Source organism: Notolabrus celidotus, chromosome 10, assembly GCF_009762535.1.
Source record: "Notolabrus celidotus isolate fNotCel1 chromosome 10, fNotCel1.pri, whole genome shotgun sequence".
In the NCBI taxonomy this organism is placed as follows: Eukaryota; Metazoa; Chordata; class Actinopteri; order Labriformes; family Labridae; genus Notolabrus; species Notolabrus celidotus.
In genome coordinates this window covers 19,295,908-19,311,958 of record NC_048281.1, presented here as the reverse complement: position 1 = coordinate 19,311,958, position 16,051 = coordinate 19,295,908, and the positions used below count along the sequence as shown (strand labels likewise).

General features: G+C 40.4%; 1 protein-coding gene across 1 annotated transcript in view; it reads right to left on the bottom strand.

Annotated features, from left to right (window-relative positions):
- abca12 (ATP-binding cassette, sub-family A (ABC1), member 12) overlaps positions 1-16,051 on the bottom strand; it is a 95,397-nt gene that overhangs the window by 38,597 nt on the left and 40,749 nt on the right. Inside the window, exons 35-50 of the mRNA XM_034694676.1 lie at positions 15,019-15,125; positions 14,340-14,539; positions 11,945-12,021; positions 11,449-11,579; positions 9,744-9,914; positions 6,383-6,547; positions 5,999-6,197; positions 5,684-5,823; positions 5,384-5,503; positions 5,113-5,203; positions 4,502-4,681; positions 2,931-3,249; positions 1,888-2,002; positions 1,270-1,599; positions 654-723; positions 426-560 (exon numbers count right to left, since the gene is read on the bottom strand). Of these exons, the coding sequence (XP_034550567.1) occupies positions 426-560; positions 654-723; positions 1,270-1,599; positions 1,888-2,002; positions 2,931-3,249; positions 4,502-4,681; positions 5,113-5,203; positions 5,384-5,503; positions 5,684-5,823; positions 5,999-6,197; positions 6,383-6,547; positions 9,744-9,914; positions 11,449-11,579; positions 11,945-12,021; positions 14,340-14,539; positions 15,019-15,125 (2,550 nt within the window). The remainder of the gene's footprint in view (positions 1-425; positions 561-653; positions 724-1,269; positions 1,600-1,887; positions 2,003-2,930; positions 3,250-4,501; positions 4,682-5,112; positions 5,204-5,383; positions 5,504-5,683; positions 5,824-5,998; positions 6,198-6,382; positions 6,548-9,743; positions 9,915-11,448; positions 11,580-11,944; positions 12,022-14,339; positions 14,540-15,018; positions 15,126-16,051) is intronic.

Below are 16,051 nucleotides of genomic sequence, written 5' to 3'. Positions count from 1 at the left end.
CCAGTGGCGTAATGTTATCCTACATCCCGTTATCAGAGCGAGGCGACACCACAGTTTGTGACCTTTTGATAATAAAACACTGTCTGGTAAAATTCCCAATATACAGATGGAAGGATCTTAAATCAGGTGTAATCTAAATATCTTATTCAAGAAGGAGATTATCAGATCCCACATTTTCTTTGTTTTTTTCACAGCATTATAACATATGCACTAGGGTCCCCACCTCTCTCTCACACCTCCAACACACATCACTGTTTCTTAGTTTGAGCCTGGCTAACCTGAAAGACCAGTAGGATCTATTCAGTATTTCATAAAACACATGTAGGTGTTTCATAAAAACTGTTTGGTTGAGGGATATTATGAATCTTTGACTTAAGATTACCCGGAATGAGTTTTTAAAACGCTACTATGATTTCACAGTGTACCTGGGAAGACCATGCGAATGTAAGCTCCAATGATGAAGTAGAGGATGGCGTCGATGAGCATCAGCCAGCACAGCCAACCGAACGAAGCGGTGTCTCCAGCCAAGGGGGATGTGTATGAGTTGCTCCACTGAATCCCTAAAGACACCCACAGGAGAAATAATGTTGTTTATACCGACCAAATAATGAAAGAGGCTTTGCTTAACACAAGTGAGATGTCTATATGTGTACCTTGTCCTTGGGATTCGTAGCGAGAGATGTACTGACTGGCGTAGCTGAAACAGGTCGGTGAAAACAAACTCTGCGGGACAATGAGAGACAAATTAGACTGGATACAGAAAGCAGGAAAAACAGAATGAAACATCTTTTCACTTTTATGCCTGTCTGTGATTCCCTCTGTTCATTTTTTCTGTTCTCTTGACAACTTTACGTAGTCTTAAATGATGTACTTCAAAAGCCTTCCTCTGAGTGATATGATGTGTTATGTTCAAAGCAAACAAGGCTTTGAATGTTCGCAGTGCTGTTTTGTAAGATAAAAACTAAAATGTCTGGCCTCCAATTTATGAAGACCAGACAGAAATCAGCAAAACAAAAAAAGTTTTCAGAAAATGAAGATGTAGTACATTAATGTGCAGAATTTATGTCAGGATAAGAAGAGGGGAAACTGTTCTGCGAACAGCAGCATTTGTAAACTGTCAGCTCAGTTTCTACTTGTGTGTCGCATGAAAAATAAAACAGTGAATATCATTTTTCAGGCTGCATCTTTATATTTTGAACCATAATTTCTCAGAATCATAACAGCTTAGTAAACATTACTCATGACAAATGAGATTCAGAGCTTCCTCACCAGGAGGCTCTTCTGTGTGAAAGTCAGAGTCCTCTCCACGGCCATGACCACGATGAAGGGGAAGAAACAGAGGATGTAAAGGAGACTGCCGCTCAAGCCGGCGATGAAGGTTTTGTCGAAAAAGGAGCTGATGAGGTAACTGAAAGCCAGGATGCTCAAGCCGTAGTCGCAGAGGTACAAGAACAGGATGAAACCGTTGCTGTGGGGCAGGATGCTGCCGTACTTGAGCACCAGTGTGAGGATGGAGATGGTCAACACCAGGTAGGTGGCACAGTGCAGGAACCAGGCGAAAAAGTGACTGAGCGGGTTGACTCCCATCATTTTCATGTACTGTTGGAAAAGTAAGAAGACATTTGGAAAATGCAGATATGTCATTAAAAAGTAAAGGTTGTCAGTGCTGCTAATAAATGTTACATGAGAGAGGAAACTTTGAGGAATTAGGGAAGGAAAAAGTTAATCTGATGTTTTCCTGTTGCTGTGTTTAAACCTCACACAGGAAGGCTCAATCACAGCCGGCTTCTTCAAAAACATGAAGAATGATCAATATCATTTCCGCACGTCCTTGAAGCCAAGAAGTCAGTTTTCAAAGCAAAAAATACGATGGCAGCTTTTATTTACCTCATGCAGCCTCAGCTCTCTCTCATGCACCAGCTTCTTCACAAAATCTGCCACAAACAGCACCCAGGCTAACATCAGCATCAGCGGGAAGACAAAAGAGATGGCCTCCAGGTACCTGGGGAGAGAGCAGCGGTACAACTGTCAGTCAAATTTGTTGAACACCTAACATCCAATCACTGTCAACAACAGCAGATGAAAAGGACAATCTTTCAGTCACTGGTCTGACAGTGAGATGGAGATGCAGAGCGGGAGAGCAATATCCAAGGGATGCTGGGGGATTTTTGACAGCCGTGTTTTGATCCTCTCATTATTTACGCAAAAATAAAAGGCCTCTCTGTTTCATTTTTTATTTTTTGAACTTATCATATCCAGTGCCTGATGGGAAGTAATTTAGTGCTTTCTGTTTCTCTTACCACACAGCTATATTTCACTGCTATCCTGTCAGACTTTTGTATTGTTGAGTAATAAATCAGGGGGACAGAGAGGCGAGGATCATCATATCTTGCTGTTCGTCTTTAAGGCAGCCAGATAGAGACAGCAGCCCGTTGGTGCTTCTGAGATGAGATATCAGCATTGTCGTAAGATGCGCTCCGGGGCAAGTGCTAACATAGGCATTGTGTTCAAGCATGATTTATTGGAAACAATGTTGTGTATCGATGCACAAGTTAATGCTGAACCCGTGTTAGATTGGATATATGCTGCAGAAATGAGTAGTGCTCTCTCTGATCCTTGTTAAAGGCCTGAAGGGTGTTTCAAGTGTTTGCACGTATATGGTCTTCAAATATGAATGCACAATAATAGTGAATATTCATGCACATGGTGCGGAACCAATTATAATGTGAGAGGCTACTGTGAATGAGTACTTACTGTCAATCCCAAGTGGCAAGTGAATAATGAGAGAGCATGCATTATTCCACATCAATGCCTGTGAGTCCCCTCAGAGACCTTGTGTAACGTTTCCATGCATCCATAAGGGAGCATATTTCTACTGTGCGTGAGAGTGTGCTTGTTTGTATGTGCACTTGTGTATTCAGTGGACTCACTCGTCCCGGTGGTGGCAGGGATACGGGAAGGGCTGCAGCTGGACAGCTGGTTCGGTCACTGTCTGCCCGGTCTGGGTGGCGATGATGGCTCGATCTATGGTCTCCTGCAGGTAGACGAAGCCACGGTTGTAACGCAGAGTGTGACTCGCTGAGATGTGCGTGTCCTTCGTGAAGTAGGGGTCCCGAACCCTGTCGGTACGCATGACATTGTCCATATGCATGCGGATGGTGTAGCTGACTTTGGGAGGAAGGGAGGATGTGAAGGGGGCAGCTCTGCGCTTCCTGGATGAGCTGTCTTTGGGAAGCTTGAAGATGACACCTTGAAGACAGATTGCACCATCTTAAGTTATACTCAACAGATATATTCAAAGAGCAGACTAACTTTTTAAGCCGCCCTAGATAAACTGTTGCAAAATCAGGTCTCCAATAAGCGCCCTCACTCCAACTCATTATCAACACAGAAGATCCCTTTAAAGGAAGCACGGGAGATTAAAAAAATGTAAATGAGTATCTCTTTGATGAGGTGGATGCTTAATGTGCCTTTGAAGATGCCAGCCTCCATTACAGGCAGGGCTTAAACTCATCCATCCTTGTTGTTATCCTGCCCACAAACTCACATACAGACAAAGTCCTGAGAATGTGGCGGATAACTGCAGAGTGAAAGCAAATGAACAACCTGAGTGGTTAATAAACTTGACTACAGACTTCTTTCATGTTGAAAATATAGGGGAGAACGGGGTTGGTTGTCACACTTTTTACTGTTTTGATGATTGCTCATCATCAAAACATCTTTCAATAGTCATTCCTACATTAAATTGAAGCTTAAGGTGTTGGCTTGAAATGTGTATCACTCTAATTTTCCAACTCATTGTAACAAAGAGGCAATTAACTATCAAAGACACTCTGACACATTGTGACAACCAACCCCATCACGGGGATGGTTGTCACACACTATGGGGTTGGTTGTCACACACTATGGGGTTGGTTGTCACACTATGGGGTTGGTTGTCACAATAGTATTTTAATGGGAAAATTTTTTTAAAAAGGGTGTCACATGTGACGACCAACCCCACCTGATATTTGTTGCTAGCATCAAGGCTAACGACCATCCAACAACTAGTTAGCTAGCCAATAAAAATCTAAACTATAGCTTCCCCCTCACACTTTGTAAGGGTAACACTTGTTTTGTTATAAACCCATCGTTTAAAAGCCTAGAAGAAAAATACTGATGAGCTGAATATTTACAATTTGACATGAAAAACACAAAAAGTCGTCTCACCTCAAGTTCAGCTGTCTTACTCCAGAGAAGACTATGTAGGTGAGCTCTGATCCTAATTCTGGAAATGTCCATACCCCAATTTGAGAGACAGTGCCCTCTGGTGGCGAGATATAACGAGTGTGCCAACCAACCCGTGTGACAACCAACCCCGTTCTCCCCTACTGAGCTTTATCCTTTTGTTTGTGAAAAATGATCTCAATTGTGAATCTCTTAGTAGACACATGATCCTGCTGTCAAGTAGCACACAATCTACAATTCTTAGGTGTGTCTGCTACAGCCTAAATTCACTCACTTGCATAGAGATCCCTGTTTTTGGCGAGGTCCTCAGCATCCGCATCGAGCTGCTCCACTGAGTCGTAGCCAAGGTAGCGGTCAAATTTAACACAGGAGGAGAGGCTCATCATGAGGGTGGACAAGGTTGTGATCTGATCCAGCATGGATTTGTTCTTCTCCAGCATCACAGTCATGTTAGCTTTGGAGAGTAAACAAAACACAACACATATTTAGGAGATCTATTGACAGGATTTGAGCGCAGTTTAGCTTTAATGGATGTAAATCAGTGCGAAAATAATCATATTTGTTGTCTTTTTAGTGTCATACCCTGTTGTATTATGGGCCAACTGGGATAACAACATTGTCTGACAATACAAGGTAATCTAATTTAGTAGCTGTATATCAAAGTCAGGCCTTGTGTAAATAAACTGACTGACGTGTATAATCACATCAAGGAGAGACGCCCTGAGAGATGCACATTGAAATGAGAGCAAGGCTTCCTGTAAAGCAAAGGAGCAGTCCTATTTCCTGATAGTGTGGATATTTTACAGGCAATAAGTGAGGGAGGAATAGAAGGGTACGCCTGGTTTCTGCAGCTTACAAAAGTAAGACCTTCAAACGTTCACTCACAGAAGTTGCTGAGCGTCTCCTTCATTGTTCCGACATTGATGTCTGTCTGCATCTCAATGAAATTCTTCACAAAGGAATTGCCCAGGGAATTCTGGAAAGGGAAAGGAGGAGGAGTGGAAGAGAGGACGCACAACATCATGATTCAGCTGCTGAAACTCGATGGAGACCATCGCAAAGTTTATCTAAAGACTTTCAGACGAGAGTGAGCCAGCGAGAGGGGGGGGAAAAAAAATCTGATATATGGAAGGCAGAAGGCTCTGAGTTTTCGTACCTGCAGCATCGGCAAAGTGTGGCTGAGTATTTCTGCAGCCTTTAAGACGTAGCCGGAGGATTCGATCCATTCCCTGGAGTGCTTCCTCAGGTTTGCGAGCTCGTGCAAGGTGGCGTTGGACTGAACAAGGACAGGACAGGACAAGGACGATGACATGTGAATTATGTTTTTTGTCTGGTTTTCAGAATCTGTGTACGCAGCAGTACAGTGAACTCAAAACAGAACCATACAGGCATACAGGGCTACACAAACATGTTTACACCCCTCTTCAACTCTCTCTATGATGTTGGTACTGTATACCTTCTGCATGATTTCCCGTGTAACAGGTGTGTCGGGCGTGAACAGAATTTTTCCCATCAGCATCGGTTTGAGGAAGGCCCAGGCGATGGCCCCTCCGGTGGTATTCACCATGTCAAGATACATGTTCATACAGAACGGAGCTACAAAACGAGAAGAGAAGAGAACCATTAGACATTAATATGATGGCATCAAACAAAGGAAGGGACATTTTTATCTGTCATTTTTCTTCTGTAAATGCAGTGAAAAGTTATAACACTACACACAAATACATGCATGTGAAAAACAGTGACCCACAGTGTCCTCTTCCTCACTTACAGGCATTTCTTGGAAGTTTGAACCTCTCAATCATCTCCTCTCTCTTTGGGTCATCCTGAGAGGACGGGTCTGAGTCGTCTGAAGACAGAGGGAGTTTGGAGATTCCAAACAGAGCGATGATGCCGTTACTACACAGCGCCCGAGACAGGGTGACAAATGAAGATTTGGGTACGTCGGTGGACCTTTGCACTCTTGTCTTCTGTAGACAAAGGAGGGTTTGAAACTTTTAACACTTTATGATTTTCAGAGAGTGGTGCTATAAAACTGAAGACTCCAAAAACATAAAAAACTGTAACATTTCTTCTTCTTATGCTGGGAGAGTGATCACAAAACTATACAAATACACAGGAGATTATAAGAATTATGTAGCAGTAAATTACACACGTGGTGAATTTTGCTGTTTGCCATTGAGTCGAGATCTTCCATAGAGGACACGTAGCTTTGTATCTGATGAACAGCAGGAACAATCTTGTCCAACATGTTGATTAGGACTTCAGCCATCTGAAGCATCACTTCCACAAAGCTCTGCATTTCTTCAGACAACACCATCTGAAAGAGTTTAAAATGTGTGTTATTTTTCTCACTCTGACTGCTTATTTTCCTTTTCTGTGACTCTTTCTTCTTCATGTTCAAGTGCATTTGACAATTTCTGAGTTTCCAAAGACAGTATTTCTTTTTGTCATGTATTGCCTCATATTGCAGTTTCTTATGGAAGACAGCAGCAAAGTATTCTTTTTCAACCTTAAAAAAATGGAGTAAAAGTTGGGGGCTTGCAACAACTATTCAAAAAGGAGGAATAGATTTATGCAATGGGGTGAGCATCGTGTGAGCAACATTTGTTTTAGTTCAATCTGACACTTACTTATACATTAACCCTCCTGTTATATTCGTTTCTCTGGAACAGCAATAATGTTCCTGGGTCAATTTGACCTGTGGCATATTCAATTATCCAAAAGTGTCAGAACCCAAAAAAATCCCAATACACATAAATCTAATTTTTACCTCCATTACTAACTATTTAAATCAAGATTTGGTCCATTGGTGTTCTTCAATTCTCACAGATCATGGTTCAATGAGGATAACTCACTCATTTTTTATTAAAATGCATGTTAGAGCTTTTTTTTAAATTACATTGGAAAGCCCTAAATATAAATACAATAGTATTGCATGACAGATTTTTGTTTATTTTATTTTAAATTTTGAATCTTTTTATTTTTATGAAGTGATGTTGATAAATTAACACGACTCTTCTTCTGTCACATGCTGCCCAGATTTTTGTGCTGCATTTAGCTGGTTTGGAAGTCATAAATTACATAAAATAGACTTTAAAAAGGGTCAGTTTGACCCGCAACATAACAGGAGGGTTAAACAGCAGAATAAACAATATTTCAAACTGCTGCTGGGTCACTCCTATTACAAATCCTAGTTGACAGACTGATTTTGTCTAGGCTGAGTTTCTCTTTGGAGTTTCTGTGTTATTTTTTAAAAATGTTTAATCATGTGTTAGATACTGTGGATGTCCATCCTCTCTGTCCTAGAATCAGACCTTATCAACTTTTTGTCTGCCCGGGGCATTTGTTGTTATCTGCTTACACAACATGTCCATAGTGGGTGGAAGACAGTGGAGGATACAGGGATTCAACAAAATAAGACAAGACAGAATTCACGGGATAAAAGCTGCCTGGCAGTTTCCAATCTGGTAGAGATTCTAGGTAAATACACAGAGGGACGAACTGACAGCATGCAGTCTATTCTGGGTGTCTCTTATATCCATCGAGTCTATGCTTAGTTGATTTTAGACAACTCAATAACTTGTTTTGTGCCATTAATTTGCTATAGACTGTTATGTTTTACCATACCTCTAATCTTCGACTAGTCTACCACAATAGAAAATCATGTTTCCCACTAAGGTATATCACTTTGTTCACACAATCAAATCTGAATTGTTACATACGTGCAGCTAAAAATGTCTCCAAGTGAATAACTTTGAGCTATCAATGTTTAACATAGCAACAAAAGATGTTCTTCAAATACTCTCTTTTAGACTCTGGCTATGACAAAACAGTTCCAGCTACAAGTGGCTTTAAACTATGAACTGCCTTTTAGTCTTTACCACTTCTAGGTTGCTAGCTAGGAATATCTCTATAAAAATGTCAGGCTTTAGTTTCTGCTCGCATGTCTTCTTGGTGAGATTATATAATCTGCAGACTCACATTTGGTCCAATTTATACTGAGTTGGCAACAATGTAAGTAGCAAGTAATAGTTTGAATGTACACCTCCAGCTGACACTATTCATCATTTTGGAGTTAATTTCTTTTGGAATTGATTTTAAAATTTGTAAAGCTCTTAACAGCCTTGCTCCTCCATGCATCACTGATCTCCTGTCATTTTATGTTTCAACCTGATCACTGAGGTCCTCGAATGCTTCCCTTTTAAATGTTCCTCTTGTGTGTCACACAAGCGCCAGCCAGAGAGCTTTCTGTTTTTACGCCCCTAAACTGTGGAACTCTGCCTCTGGACATTAAAACGGCGAGCTCTCTGGGTGTTCTTAAAAGTAAACTTAAGGCTTACCTTTTTAATCTAGCTTTTAATTTGGAGTAATGTATTTCTAGATCTGGACTGAATTATTATTTTGATTATTTTTAGAATTATTTTAACCATTATTATTTGAATCATTGCTTTAACATATATTTATCTTGTTTAATTATGTATGTATCTACTTATTTCTTGTATTCACCTGATCTTGTTAATGCTACCTTATTTTTAACTTTTCTTTCCACTATTACTTATTTTATTAATTTTACTGTATTGATTTTATTTTGTTTTAAAATATTTTATTTATAACCATGCCTTTTATAATGGTACCTGTTGTTTTCTGTCTGTTATTCTGTGAAGCACTTTAGGCTCCATGTTTTTATGTATGAAAGGTTCTATATAAATAAAGTTGAGTTGAGTCATGCTTCTGAATACCTGCAAAGATAAAATCCTTTTTTTTTTCTTGTTAGCTTTGGTTTGGGCAAGCTTTACTAAAACCTCTATAGCAACAACATCCTGCATTATCACATAACAAACACTAGCTCATTGTCTTCTGTTTGCTCTTCTTTTGCTTAAAAGAGAAATTAAGTTTACTGAAACGTAGACATTGAGGTGAAACATGCTCAAGGCTTCAGAGGTCTGAAAGGAACTAATTGTTCATAGGTCTATCACTGTAATTGATGCATTTTATGTTAATTTTGACCCATTGTTCTGATAAAAGTCCAGTTAAATGTTGATAGTTAAAAGACATAGAGACTAAGATTTGAAATAAAAAGAGGCCTATTAAATAAACCTGTTGGTTCTACAACAACAGAGGTAGTACCAGTCTCATAGTCTTATATTGTGTTTGAAGGTTTTCTCTTCTTTTGCTTTTTGATCGACAGTGTTTGTTTTTTTGGATCAAAGAGAAAAAAACATCTGTGTAAATGTGTGTGTGAAACAGAGTCTAATCCAGTAAACAAATATTTTCTTCTCAATTATTTTCATCTGCCTTAAGTGTTCCTCAAACACAATGCAGCATCAAACAGTTTAACAACTGCCCAACAGAAACGATTTATTTTTCGATCCAGCTATTACAGTTTTTGTGCATCCACAAAAACTCACATTCAGGAGGCTTTTTTTACCCAAACAAAGAAAAAAAACATTGGCTTTAAAAGAAAGTGAGGCATGGCATTTTTCCTCAGAAAATCGATCATAATTCAGCCTTACTCTGTAGATGAGTTTCTCCACGTTCAGATGGCGAGTTATCAGAAGTGAAAAGCTGTACCAGCCTTGAGGAGACATGGAGCAGAAGATCTTTAAGATGGTCTTATCTGCCTGGTCCATGTCCACTGTTGATATGGAGTCACAGTGACGCATGTTGACCAACCAGGAGAGGATCTGTTTTTAAAGCATGACACAAGTATGAAAAAAAAGTTAAGGACAATTTTCAGCTTTGACTTCCTCTTCCATGTGCTGTATGGCGAGACAGGCGACCATGTTCAGAACAAAAGCAAAGCAACATCTGCCCCACACATAAGTCAGCAAAATAAATACCATCAGTTCTTGCTTCACTTCATCCCCCTGACAAAGAATTGGCCTTCCCATCTGTTTTTGATGGATCTCAGTTTCACCGTATATACAATGTTGGATGGAAACATCACTGTGGCTGAGCCACCCCTTAGATAAACTGATATGTGATTAACAATCTTAAATTTAGACATTTTAAAAAGTTAAAATTCAGGCACAGGCTTAGCCTTATGGCTAAGTTTGTGCCCATATGGCTGGCCAGTTTCCTGCTCTATCCACTGTCCTCTCCTATCTAAATAAACGTGTAAAAGCCCAAATGTATACAACTTTCAAATGTAAAAAATCCAGATTTGTCGGATGTGTTCAGAAGACGAGGAAAATACATTGCAAATGCTTGCTTACTGAATGGAAGCTGGGGTGAGGCATTACAGTAGGCTATGAAATTTAAATTCTGACTGTCTTTTGTGGTACAGCATCAAGTATGTTGTTTTTGGGTATATGGAGATAAATAAACATTCCCAGATTCCTGTCAGCTTGCGGTGAATTACGCTATACCTGAGAAGAGCGTTGGTATGAAAGAGGGGTCGAGGAAGCCATCTATGTTAAGCTTGAACACCCTTTAACAGAGGTGGTGGATTAAGACACCATTTGTCTCCTGCATGCAATGCTGTTTGAATTCTGTGTCAAAACAAGTAAGACCATACTCATACCAGAGACCATGTGACTCTAACGACTCACAGCTGAACCATCACCCTAACGACTGTCAGGACCTAGGTTAACAATTGTCAGGAGGTACTGAACGACTGTCAGGAACTAGACTAACGACCCCACTTAGGACCCTTTGAGACTCCTGGACACACCCACGACTGTTAGTGGCTTGTATCTTCGAGCTCTTCCCCAGTCTGGTCAGAACTGAAGAAGCCTTTCGGAGGAGAGGTGAAACGTCTTCAAGAATTTCTACCAGTCCAGTTGCCTTACGGATCAAGCTTTGGATGACCGAGAACCTTCACAGACATAATGCTATACCTGCTTTTGCTCTTCATACAGACTGCTTTCATGGTATACCCCAAATCCTGCAGCTACATGATTGGTGAATACTACCTGAACTATAAACAGAATCAGGACACATCCCATACCAAAGTTCAGTCCTGCATCTAAAGACGTTACATATTTATGTAGAGTCTGTACAGATGAATACATTGTACAAGGTCAAAGCTGTAAATAGAACATAATGATTACGTTCTCTCCAGTTAGAGAAAGTGACTGAAAGTATGTTAGGAGACACATCAGTCTTGTTGTTGTTGTAGCATGATTGCTAGGTACTGGTGTGTCTTCAAATTCCCAGAAACAGGGATTACAGGTTTTCTTGTACACAAGAGCATCTGGAGGAATGATCCTGTCTTACCACTAAGTTGTTATTTGGTAGAGTTGTTTCCAACAGGATCGCGAGAGCAGTGGGATCAAAATCCATGTGTCTTTGCACATCCTCAACAAAGGCTGTTGTATTCCTCAGTATCTCACCAATTGTCACCACTCCTGGGAAATAAAAAAATACAAGACATAGTTGAAAATAGATTTTTCATTATGAGGATCATACAGTGTGTTGTTTGTTTTCTATGTCAAGAAAGTACAGCATGTCTTACTTTAGTTGGGGGGAAGATTTTGTGTTTGCTTTCAGGCCTTTTTTATTCAACATTTCATTTTTCTAATAAGTGTCTTGTAAAAATGTCTTGTCTTTGTGTATTTTAATTGTATTTGAATGATGGCAACACATGCAGCTCTGTATTTAGCTTTACTTTGTTTACTGAAGGTTGCAAATACCTGTGCCATCCACAAGAAACACCTATTTCAAAGAGATACATGTGACAGACAGGATGTTGAGGCAAAAGGAAATGTCTCACCTGGAGAAGTGATGTTAATGTTGAGAGAGCTCAGACCGCTGATGTTAAAGCTCAAACCTTCGCTCAGCACAGAGGTCCTGGAATTACACACACAGATGGATGTAAACACAAGTATGAGAAGAGAATTGAACCTTAATCAACAATAACTTTTCACTTTTTTATAGGGCTGTTGAAATTGATGCAATAATAATGAGTTAACTCAAATTCTCCTTAATGGCACTATTTTTTTTATTTTTATTTAACCTTTATTTAACCAGATGAGTCCCATTGAGATCAAGACCTCATTTACAAGGGCGACCTGACCAAGAGGTCAGCAGCACACCGATCTTCAAATCTGCAGACGTTGGGAGCAAAACCGACCTCGACCTCGAAATGCAGCAGGACCTTTTATGAAGGATTGGTCACAGATTCTGTTTTTTGTTCTTTTGTCAGTATATCGACGTGTGTCTTGGTACACAGCTACGACATGTAGCTATGTGGCTATGCTAACTAGCGCTGGCACTTTTCGATGACAAATAAAAATCATCCATTAGATCTTCAAATCTGCAGACGTGGGGAGTAAAACTGACCTTTGTGTTTATTAAGACAGCCTACAACTAGCATGCCTCCCTCCTAAGCTCCTTGTTAGCACACACGTGTGCAGGGAATGAAAAACAGAGGAGGAGTTGAGTTGTATTTTATACAGTCTATGGGCTGAACAAGCTCCGAGCTCTGACTCCGTGACAGACCGGATATTGTTGTTACGTAACAAAAACACAGAAGTCTGAAACGGCTCGTTTCACACACATTTACAGAAAGGTGGAGAAATCAAAACAGGGGCAGAATGGATTTTTTTCATTCTCGGGGGGCTTTGTAGGCATGCCAGGGAAACATATTTCAGGTAGAGAACCCTTCAAAAGTCGATTTTGCATGATATGTCACCTTTAAGATGGACCCAAAGGCGTTCAGTGAGATAAGATCTGACAGATTCAAGTCCTTCTGGAGTGTAATCCAAGCAGTAGGAGCAGCAAAACTGAACGCTCTCTTACCGAACTCTGACCGAACACGGGGAACACACATTTGTAAAGTGTCGCAGGAGCACAAGGAATAGTGGCTTTTTGATCTTTGTAGGTAAACACACAAATACATTGGGACCAAGCCAAGAAGGCATTTATAAATTAGACGTAGCCAATGTGTATGCCTGCGCTCACTCAGGGATGGCCAGTCAATTTATTTGACGCATGATTAATGCGCGCACGTTCTGTGTATGACCCTCGGCCCGCCCCGTAGTTTGGGAAATCAGGAATGGATACAGCAGTAACATAACATTGTGGATGACATGAAGAAATTGATAAAGAGGGTGTTTTGAATGGCAAGTTCAGCTTTAAAGCACTGCCAGATGGTTCTCTGGACAAGACCAAAGTGATCTGCATTTACTGTCGATGTGATGGAGACGCATGGACAACACGTCTGTTGTTGTGATGCATGAGCTCAATCACTTTGTGTTGAGCTGCTTAAATAAACAGGATGTTAGTGAGTTGGATATTACATGGTGGTAGTGTAACACCCTAACTTGTTTAATCTCACAGGAAAACTTCTGCTGTGCGTCGTGATGCCTTTAATGACTCTTCCTCAACATAGGACAACAGCACATCTAACTCGTGACACCTTCACTTCAACCCAAAACCATATCACCCTGAGCAACCTTAAAGAGGCAGTGCAATATATGAAATAGAAGTATTTCGAACTTCATTAAAGAACTCAATGATACAAATACTTAGACTAAGATAAATCTCATCTTACAGTAGTTTTACTACGTAATGTTACATTCAGGTCAAAATGCCCAGCATATTGTGTGGCATCGTTGTGTGGGGATTGTTCTGGACAGTATTTATCATTGTTTTGGATTGCTGCAATAATAATAAACATGCATTTGTATAAAGCAAGCATATTTGTCCACTCCAATGTTGATAAGAGCATTAAAAACTTGAAAATTATCCCTTTAAGGTACATTTTGAACAGATAAAAAAATGTGCGATCAATTTGAGATTAATCGCCAGTTAACTATGGAAAATCATGCGATAAGTTGCGATTAAATATTTAAAATGATTGACAGCCCTACTTTTTTCACATGCTTTTACTTCAACTCTGTGAAATGCTGTCAGTAACTCTGCAGGTTACAAGGTTTCAGGTGATATTTCACTTTAAACAATGCAGGGAAACTTGTCTCCTAGCCCCAAATACCTGTACAAGATAGATGTCTGATTTTGGAACTACTGTCAAATCTGCAGGTGGTAGGGTTTTTTAAAGTGCTCTGACAACTCTGTAATAACTATAATGCAAGATAGAGAAGCAAAGCAGCCTTTTCACTTCAAAAACCTTCAAATTATGAAGAAAGATGAAGACAATCCCATACCAGTTGGAGTTGACATCATAGGTACTTGGATCTCCGATGAAGGTCTCGAACACTGCATCGATCACAGTGGTCATGTTCATTGTGATACTCTTAACCAGGAACTGCAGGGCCGGCATCAAGGTGTCACACAGCACGTCAGGCTCAAAGCCAATAGTCCTCACCAGCACACGCACAGACTCTGTTTTCTCTACATTGCAAACCTATGACAGATCAGTCATGGGAGCACAACAAAGAGTGGTTAGAAAATGCTGCAGTTCTGTTTTTCTGATGTGAACTAAATAATAGCTTTTGGCATTTAATCAAAAAACAAATCACAAACTGTCAACCTTTAAAAACAACATGTTTTTTGACCCAAGCCTAATTAGTGCTGTTGTTATTTTTTTTGCCTTTTCATGTCTGTATTTACTTCAATAAAACTGCCACACGCTGGGCCAACCTATTTTAAAAACACTGAGTCATAATTATAGAGTAACTTCAAGAGGTTTGTAGCTCTGAAAACATTGGTGCTTTGTTGTTGTAAAATCAAATCATTGAAGTTGTAAACACTCATAATGTAAATATGCTTTTTATGACTTTTTTATGACTCTTAATAAACCCTAACAGTGAAACATTCTGACAAATTATTTTCCCCCTTTTTTTATGATAAATGTGCAAAAGTAGCTGGATAGATATGAGAAACCTGGGACTTCAGGTGGCCTAGTTGCTCCATGAATCTGGGGTCTGTCAGGCTGATGTGGAGGAGCTCAGCAGCTGTGTGGAAGGTCTCTGCCATAAGCTGCAGGTTCTCTATAAAGGTAAGGAAGAAAAGAAGGAGGGGGGAAAGACAGCGGTTATTAGAGTTCGACAGAAGAATGGCACAGGAAAGGAAAAAGGAGGGCAATAAGGTCTGCAAGGTGACAGAATAACGTGACGTCCCTGTGGGCTTCATTACAACTCACACCATTACAGGGCGGCGGTGGCGTCAGGCAGCGAGCAGCAAATGATGTGCTTAAAGTGAAGCCCTGTGCAGGACTGATGGGGCCAGAAGGGCCGGCAGTACTAGACGCTGTCGTGCATTAAAACACATTTGACAAGCCCTAAGAAAGGCACCACCTCAGGCAGCAAGACGTGATGACAGAATATTTAATTAGGCCAAAATTAGACAATGGTGCTGTTTAATCTCAGGGTGCTCAACACCTACAGGCCTTTGCAGTTACAACTGTTCTCCCCGAATGTGTGTGTGAAGAATATGAGAGGGTTTTTTTTTTTTTTTGGAAAGGGAGTAAAGCCCCTGCTGCTTACATAGTGATTGTATGCACCGAAAACATTATCACACAAGCACAGACGCCAATTAAAAGGAGGTCATAGATGTCCACTTGTGTGAGCGCGAGGGGAGACGTTTAGCGAGGGCGGACAGGATAAGTGATTGAATTCTACTTTGCTAATGAGATTTAAAAAGGTGCTGAGTGGCTTTCTGCTGGAGAAGGGCCATATGGCCTTGGGCTCTTTGGGAGCTCAAGCTAAGCTGATGTGAAGTCTTATTCCTCATATCTCTGGAATGAATTATGCCGTGCTATAATCATGTATACAACAACAACGGCATTAACAAAGTGGTTTACGGTCTTCCCTCAGTCCCAGAGTAGCTATGAAGGTCAGGCATAAGGTTGCCACTTCTGCATACTGTGTCACAGTTAAACTGCGCAGGCTGGTAGACTGTGTTTATATATCCATAC